General features: G+C 34.6%; 1 protein-coding gene across 1 annotated transcript; it reads right to left on the bottom strand.

Moving 5' to 3' along the window:
• Nucleotides 1-307: 307 nt before the first annotated feature.
• On the bottom strand, nt 308-8,508 carry LOC112518549 (phosphatidylinositol 4-phosphate 5-kinase 4-like). Its single transcript, XM_025126282.1, has 8 exons — nt 7,379-8,508; nt 6,724-6,891; nt 5,454-5,619; nt 4,998-5,114; nt 4,249-4,442; nt 3,602-3,723; nt 1,843-1,849; nt 308-575 (listed from the first exon to the last, which is right to left on the bottom strand). Exons 1-8 carry the CDS (start codon nt 8,506-8,508, stop codon nt 308-310), a joined length of 2,172 nt encoding a protein of 723 aa, XP_024982050.1.
• Nucleotides 8,509-9,119: the final 611 nt, after the last annotated feature.

The following is a 9,119-nucleotide window of genomic DNA, read 5'->3' as shown; positions in this document are numbered from 1 at the left end:
TAAATATCAAATATTGTACAACAAACAAGTATATATACATACATATACATATATATACATACATCTACATATATATACATATAGATATATTTGGCAATACATTGTACACTAGAAAAACAACTTCAACTACCTATATATGAGATGTGTATGTACCAAAGTGCAGAAAGGTTATACAAGTCCCTTTAGCCTCCAATCAATGGGGATCTGATTTCCTCTACTAGAAAAAGTAGAGAAACAACAACTAAAATGTATACATTTTCCTCTTTGAAAAGGGTATGGTATGGACACTTTTTCTTTTCTCTAATCTCTATTCATCTTCTATGAAAAGTTTGAGTATGAAATCACGAAATCGTTTAGAATATTGTCGTGGATCAACAGCTGATATTAGGGTAGGGTCGTAATGGATGGACTTGTACGCATGCTCGAGTTTCTTTGTGATGTCATAGTCTTGAAGTATGTCTATGATCCCAAAAAACATGACCACATCATAGCATTCCCCAGTTGGTTCGCCTAGCAGTTCCGTCTCTATCGCCCTCTCCATCCGTTCCACTCGTGCTGGCATGTTGATTCCCAGCCTCAGATTTGCCAACCTGCAGTTATACAAATGCAAACTCAATCCAAATTAATATGCCAAAAACATGGATCTTCCTTAATTTGTATTACAGAAGCAACTTCTTACCCAGTGGGATCAGAAAGAAGTTTGTCCATACGGGATCCAGAATTTGAGTTGTCCATGGTGACATGGTCTGCAAATTGGATTCAAAGATACATAATACTGAATCAATGTCGGTTTTATGTGCGATGATTACAGAAAACGATCGATGCAAATGCATGAATATTGTTCATATGTTATTGGAATTTGATAGATTATATAGAGATGGTAAGATGACAATGAAAAGAAGCAGAAGAGTCATAGACAAATTTGTTACTATGATTGTGATAGTAGGTGTTGCACGAGCTTTGCCATAGAAAATAAAGAATCTACACAACCCCTCTTAAAAACTAAAAAAAGCCCTACGGACACGAACGGGAAGGATGAACACGAGCTAATTCCTCTCAGCCCTTCCCGTGGGTTAATTTCTCAACGAATAAGTAATTCTAGGAATGAAATCCTTATATAATTCGAAAAGCAAAGCACAAATCCAAGGCAATACAATATGAAAAATCAGAAATTTTCATATTTCTAATATTAAACAAAAGGATTCGCAAATAAAAATGCTAATGCTACAACTAGGCCATAAATTGTCCTCTAGGGCTTGTCTCTGGTTTTGTCTTCATCCCGTCTTCAATTTGGGCAATCTTTTAAGGTCCGATTTGAGGCTCTCCATATCGGTTGTGGAAAATTGGAATGCTTCTTAGAAGATTGGAGGTTGGATTGGATCTTCAATAATGGAAGCTCGGGCTTTGCTTGGTTTCAACTAAAATCTAGCAAATGTGCGTTCTAATTGCTTTGAAAAGACTATATACATGTCAAAACGTCCTTAATGATTATTTAGATGAATTCCATTTGTTTTACAAATCCATGTTGGTTGGTTGTCATGGTTATACATTTGGTTTCATAAATCATTGAGATGCTTATTCTGATTTTACCAATTACTTTGAGACACATATTATAAGAGTTTACTCTTATGAGAATTTATTGCATCAAACGAGACTTTATTGGATATAATTATATTTTGGGTCATGAAATTGCACACACTTTTTGGTAAAAGCATTTGTGGACTTAATGTGACTTTTATTGAATTAATCAAACAAATTAAGTCGAAGAGATGTTGATTTGGATTTGAATCAAATGTTTGGTTTGGGATCTTGAGCAACTTATGATTTAGTATTTTGGGGTACTTGAGGCCTTTTTCGACTATAATTGCATAAATATTTAAGAAATGCATTCTAGTGAAATTGTAGGTCATTTGAAATACAAACCACGTGAGTTTGAAAGAAATGAGAGTTCATGGACCTAATCATATTTATGGGTCATGGTTTGCATAAATGTCTGGAAAAAGTGCCTTTTGGTTTATGCCGGTTTTCATGAGATAATCCCGTGAGTTGCGGATTTTGAGGAACTAAACCATGCTCAATGGATAAAAGTGTTCAATGTGGATGTTTGAATGTGAATTGCATTTATTGTAGATTTAACTTGTAGTTACATTAGTTTGGGTGTGTTTGATCATTTAAATTTGGAGTATTGTAATGCATTGGATCCATAGGTATAAGAGTATGCCATTGTGAAGTTAAGTGTGGAGTTTTGATGTCTTCACTTAATTCTAGAGAGTGTCACCAAGTCAATGTTTGGAGCTTGCATTGGTACTCGATTGAGTCGTCTGCAGAGCTTGTGTCTTGTAGTGGTACTCGGTAAAGTCGTGTACATAGACCATTGACTTTTGTGTTAAAACTCTTCTAGGGTGTGATTACGCACCAAGATCATTTTTGGGGCTTGCGGTTAAACTCGAAAGAATCATATACGGGGATCTATGATCGGAGGTGAAACTCGATAACATCGATAAGTAGCTTAGTTTTGTGTTCCCACCACCAATGACTTCGTGTAAAGTGGATTTATAAAACAAACTTGAACGAAAAAGGAGATGTTGAAAAACATAACGTTGATTAGTTGTAGATTACTATGAAGTGTTTTGCACTGTATATACATCTTGAAGCTATACGATTGTTTCAGTATTGGTGGCACAAAATGGATGCTACTATGAAATGGGTGTGAATAAACATTCTTAAATGGTGTATAAAAAAATAAGCGTATACTAATCAACATCTATGCTATATAAAAAAGGGGTGAAGAATATAAGGTATATGTTCGTTTGAAGAAGGCTTTATACGGGTTAAAAAAGCACCTCGGACTTGGTATAGTCTTCGATACTTACTTTTTGAATGATGGTTTCAAAAGGTTTCTATATGAGCATACTTTTCTATATCTTGTGTATAAATATATGTTTCTATATGAGCATACTTTTCTATATCTTGTGTATAAATATTTGTATCTAAGGGCCTGCTTGCTAGAAAAGTAACAAGCTTAATAGGACAAAGCTTATTTGGTGAGTTATACATGACTATGACTGTTGGTAATGGCTTAATGCTATATAAAATGGCTTATTCAGTAAGCTTTTAGGACGAAGCATTATGTAAAAAACAAGTGTTTTTCCAAACCTGCCTCTTCTAATTAAAAAAACACACTTCTTCCATCTATAAAAAACCCCTTCCAAACAAAAATCTTTCCAGTCTATACACATAGATTTATCCACACAAATGGTTTATTCATATAGCACTTTATGAAAAACCAACCAAACAGCCTCCAGAAACGCAATCCATAAAATCTTCCATTCCATGGTATTTGTCGTCTAAATTTTCCATCAAGAAAGTTTGTGTAGTGCAAGTCTCAAGACAACAAACATATATCATAGATCCTTGATCATTAAGCTCTCTCCCTCTCTCTCTCTCTCTCTCACACACTTTATATATATACACATATATACACTCTCTCTCTCTCTATATATATATATATATATGTATGTATGTATATGATATGAATATATGTATATGATATGAATATATGCATACAAGAGATTTAGAAGAAAGGGAAAAGAGTGATTACCAACAGGTGTCTGTGAGGCGGAGGGTATTAAGCTTGATGGTTCTCTGAAGTGAAGCCCAACCAAGAGGCTATAATCCATTATTCTTTCTTGTTCGAGGAAATCACAATCCCTATCGATTTGCCTGTACATTTAACCACAATTTACATGAATAAAATGTTTCCAAATAGTTCGGTTCTTTTAGAACACTCAACCGTCCTTCGGAGTGCTAATAGGGTACTTAACGAGACTATATATATATATATATATATATATATATATATATATATAGCTATACGACCAAAAACAAGTTACAGTAAGTTTAGGGCGAAGTTAGACTACTTAACAAGTTCTATCTACGAAGTTGGGTAACCCAATATTAATTAACCATTTTTATAATAGGCCACTTTTGAAGAGTGGTCTGTTAAGATGACATTTTTAAAAAACGTCATGTGAACAGACTAATATGATGATTTACTTTTTCACAACTAGCCCCAACTTCTTCGTAACAACTTAGGACAAATATTTTCGGTCTTATAAACTTAAAGCCTCATCAAGTATTCTATTAAGACGTGTGTTCGTCCTAAAAGCCCCATTTTATTCTAGTGTCTAAACCTTAATTTGTATATAGAGTGTAAACAGTGGTTCAACATATCATATATAGATTTACCGACTAAATTCTTCGATCCATGTCTTTTGGAGTCGGAAGAAGAACTTGAGATCAAGATCTTTAAGTATAGTGGTTGCCTCGATTTCTGACTCGGGCTTATCTGTAAGGCGACCAAGGGAAGATCCTTTCAAGTCGAAGCGTCTATGAATGATGTAATTTGAGCAGAAAAGATTCCCCATAATAATGAAGCGTACCTAAATCACCAACTCTACCTATGAAGGCTCACTATAAACAAGAAGAAAATTCGTTTCTCCTCAATTTTTCATGTCTTCTTCATGTTCCACCAATACACATCATTTATTTATTTATTTATTATCATATATTACTTTCACTACTAGAAAATAAGCTATCAGCAAGGGAACGCCCAAAAATCAGCCGTTATGCTGCTGAAAGTTCTCTCGTTGATCCGTCGCTGAAAGTTCCCTCGATGATTCATCGCTGAAAGTTCCCTTGCTGATCCGTCACTGAAAGTAACTCTCGCAAATCCGTTACTGATTTCCGTCGCTGATAGTATTACCTACGAGTTTTTGTCCGACGGATCAACGACGGAAGACCTTTTTAGCGACGGATTTGCGAGGGATTTTTCCTTCGCTGATACTCATATTTTTGTAATGATTATCAGGCAAGCTTGATGATGTGTTAGCATATGCATAGATATGCATATGCTTATGCTTTGGTGGAACAACATGAAATTTTGGGACACTGGATTTTTATTTGTAACAAAGTGATTAGTACATTTTGAATCATACCTTCCTTTGGGCAGGACCATTTAACCTCACACAATGTAGTCCATAAAACTTTGTTAATAAAGTGTTCTCGTAGAGCCGAAAATGATTGAAGTACGCCGAAAGCATCCTTAGAATGACCTAATTAAAAGTAATGATCGACATCTATTCATTAATCCATACAGTATAATTAATAAAAAGACGTCTAAAAAGTATAAACGTCCTAATAGACTACTTTATACAACTTAAGTTTATAGAACAAAACTATATAAAACGGATTATCTATAAGTATTACAATATGTTTATACGATACTTTTGGATGTTTTAGTACAGGTTAAAACGCCAAAAAACATCATATTAACCTATTGTAACACTTTTAGATATGACGTTTTTTGGTTTGTATCTATAAACTTTAAGTCCTATAAACCATTTTATTAAGACGTTTATACATTGGTGTTATAATTTGAACAACGATCTCACTTTGACTTCGGTCTTTTTGATGGTTTTGATCATGTAACGATCATCGTAAGTAAGATAAAAGAAGCTTCCACTCTTCCCTGGGGATGAGAGTTCTCGAAGCGCATCATTCCCACATATTGATAGCATATATTCAGCTGCATCTACCTTAAACAACATCCTTAATGTCCTACACAACATCAATCATATATATGTTTATGGGCTTTGTTTCAAAGATGTTGAATGATTTGATACAAAATTATCAATCATATATATATATATATATATGTATGTATGTGTGTGTGTGTGTGTTTATGGGGTTGTTTGAAAAATGTTGAATGATTTGATACAAAATTATCAAGGGTTCAGAATAATTAAGAGACTTTGTATGATTTATTATATATTGAAAAATAATTGTTTAGCAAGAGTTTTGAATGAACAATCTGAATGACACAAAATTACCATGTTTAACCATCTGTATGTTTTATTATCCAATTATATATGATTGTTAACAAAAACTAGATGATAAAATAGATTATGTGTTTGGCAAATTAAGCTGATAAGCTTGCTATTGGCTAAGAAGCTGGATGTTAATCGAGAATGAAACTAGATAGGTTTGATAAAAAAAAAAAAAAACTAGTTAATAAGCTAGATGATAATGTAAATTACCTAAAATGACTGAGTGACTACAACAAAATCAGCTTTATAGTACACTTATAGTGTTTAAGAGTCTATATAGAGTTTTATATAAAACTTAAATTTATAGAACCAAAGAACAATGTCGTATTTAAAAGTGTTAAAATAAGTTTATAGAATATTATTGGGCTTCATAACAAATCTTTTATGACATTTTTAAAATAGAGTGTCGCATTAGCTATTTATATACACTTGTGAAAACTGTCCTATAAAAACCCATATATCCTTTTACATAACACTTGTTTTTACATGACACTTTTTCAAATAGTATATCATAATATGACACTTTGTTTTAAAAATATTATAAAATACTTGTTACGACGTCCAAAAGCGTTCTATAAACATATTACAACACTTTTAGATGACACTTTACTTTTTGGGTCATTTATGTAAAATAAGAGCATAATATTGAATTTTAAAAAAAAAGCTGTCTCATGATGCATGGCTTATTGAAATGATACTTGAAGGATAGAATAAGTTATATAAATTAGCTTATATCTTATCAAACAAACCAACAAAGTTTTTCAATAAGCTAGTTGATAGTTTGAGGTTCTTCACTCATATATACCAAGCAATGCATTATGCATGTGTTAATTACCTGAAAACCAGTGGGCAGTAATCCTTCCATCTGAATTCACAAGATTGGTGGGGAGGGGTGTGTTTAGATCCCTCAGGTGGGAATCTTGTCCATACTTTCTCCTTCGGATTGAAAGCTGATGGCTTTAAGTCTAATGAGGGCATTGGGCCTGGTCTTCCAACTGAATGCCTGCACATGCAACATGCAACATACAACTACTGTAAGAATATATATATATATATATATATATATATACATACAACCTACTCCATCCTATTAAATAAGCTCTTTGAAAACAGAAGAAAAGGTTCTACTGTAGTCAACAAACTTCTATCTGAAACGCCATTTGAAGAGCTTTTCGAAGTTGGTCCAACGTGTTTGTATCGAAGCTAGTTCCTGTACTAAAAACTTGTAAAATGCTCGTAAACGTTATAACCTCGTTGCAACACTTTTAGACAAGATTTTTTTTTTGTTCTATAAAATTAAGTCCTAAAAGTATTCTATTAGAACGCTTACACATTTTAAATGTCCTGTAAACCTAATTTTGTTGTAGTGAGAAGACACTTTCTTCTCTGTTGTAGACATGGGTGCGTGAGTTAATTTGGCCTTTGAAAAAAACAAGCATGAAAGGCCGGAAACGAAAACTGAACATAAAGCTGAAAACTTGAAAGCATACCTGATCCCTAGCTGCAAATTGAGCATAAGTTCATAGTTCTTATGCCCTTTTGAGATGATATCTCCTTGTTTCTTCACCACTTTCGGGATCTGAATCGAACTTGCTTCAAATGGCGAATTACCAGGCGATGATAACACAGATGCATCATCACTTGCCTTCGAACTCCTTCTAGAATCATCCAACGTTCGCGTTTTATTCAACTTCTCATGATCCGATCTACAATCAACAGACATCCTTCGACTAGGTTTCGGTGTGGAATGATCACTACTCCCCTTTGATGATCTCCAGGCCACTAGTTTCTTATTTGAAGGCAAGATTGCAAACTTCTCCAATGGACAAATTCTACAATCTTTAAGATCAATTTCATAGAGTTGTTGTGGACACCATTCTAAATGTTCATCCACAGCATCAACAGAAGAACAATAAGTGACATTTAGTTCTGAAGGATCATTACTCCAATTACCAATATAAAAACTCCCATCTGCCCATTGGAATGCACCTTTCCCTTTTGGTATACCATCTTCCCAAATCCCTTCAAATATGTTCCCATTCTTCCAAACTAGCTTTCCATTCCCACACATGATTCCATTCCTCCATTCTCCAGAATAGCAATTCCCATCTTTCCATTGATACTTACCTTCTCCTTCTGGAAACCCTCTACACCATTCTCCATCATACACATCCCCATTTGTGTATTCTTTAACTCCATATCCATGTCTCAAGTTCATAACCCAAAACCCTTTATAAGTATCCCCATTTGGACCTGTGTATATGCCTTCACCATCCATGTATCCACTTTTGAATTCCCCTTGATAACTGGCTCCTGATGGCCAACTGAAGGTGCCTTTCCCCATGGTTTGCCCGCGATACCAATCGCCAACGTACATGCACCCATCCGTCCACCAATACTTACCGAAACCATGAGGGAAGTTTTCTAACCAGTATCCTGTGTAATAATCGCCATTCGAGATATAACGTTCGGCTTGATAGACCTCACCGGATGCATGAGCCTCATGGTCTTCTTCGACTTCTTCTTCAACATTAGCAACGTGGGCTGAACCGAAGATGTTGCTGGCTTGTCGTTTTGCGACAGCATGCGTTTTTCTTACCGTTGCTTCCCATGCCTTCATGATCACGTCTAGATGGAAAGATGATCATGAATTTATGTGTTTTTTCTTGAATTTTTTGGCTCTATATATATTTGGAACTTTATGAATCAAAACGTGATTGTATTAATCCTTGTTGAATTTGATTATTGTTTCCCTAGACCATGAAATTATATGTGCCTGGTCCCTTAAACCATCCACGATGATCAACATTCTGATGAGGAAGAGACTCGATGGATATGGGTTTCCGCCATTAAAACCACCTGCAAGTCGGAAATGGCCTCTCTCTCTCTCGATCTCTTTCTCTCTCCTTTTTTGTGTTTTCTTTCGTTCTTTTGGTTGTTCTCTCTCTTCCTTGGACCAATCCTTCCTATGTTTCTGCTAAGCAAATCAAACCTTAATTAAGGCAAATTCCTGTTTTTGTGTTGAATTTTGTGTGTATAATTACAAATGTTGGCTATTGCGGCTAGATTTTAGAAAAAAGAAAATAAGGAAATAATAAAAATGAGGAAGTGATCAAGAAATCTTGAATGATTTTGAGATGTTGACGGTACACGTGGAGGGATGAGCAGAAATGTCAATGATTGCATTTGTTTAATGCATGGACATCATTTGAATGAAACAATTAATTTGAG

This window comes from Cynara cardunculus (genome assembly GCF_001531365.2).
Source record: "Cynara cardunculus var. scolymus isolate 2C chromosome LG 9, CcrdV1, whole genome shotgun sequence".
NCBI lineage: Eukaryota > Viridiplantae > Streptophyta > Magnoliopsida > Asterales > Asteraceae > Cynara > Cynara cardunculus.
This window is presented reverse-complemented; position numbering and strand designations above follow the sequence as displayed.

Bases quoted from the DNA above. Each gene is read 5' to 3' on its own strand.
- LOC112518549 (XM_025126282.1), bottom strand. From the start codon at position 8,508: ATGAAGGCATGGGAAGCAACGGTAAGAAAAACGCATGCTGTCGCAAAA. The intron at 5,620-6,723 runs GTAATTAACACA...GATGTTGTGTAG, and splicing joins TACTGCCCACTGGTTTTCAG to GACATTAAGGATGTTGTTTA. The intron at 5,115-5,453 runs GTGAGATCGTTG...ACTTTTAATTAG, and splicing joins TCAAAAAGACCGAAGTCAAA to GTCATTCTAAGGATGCTTTC.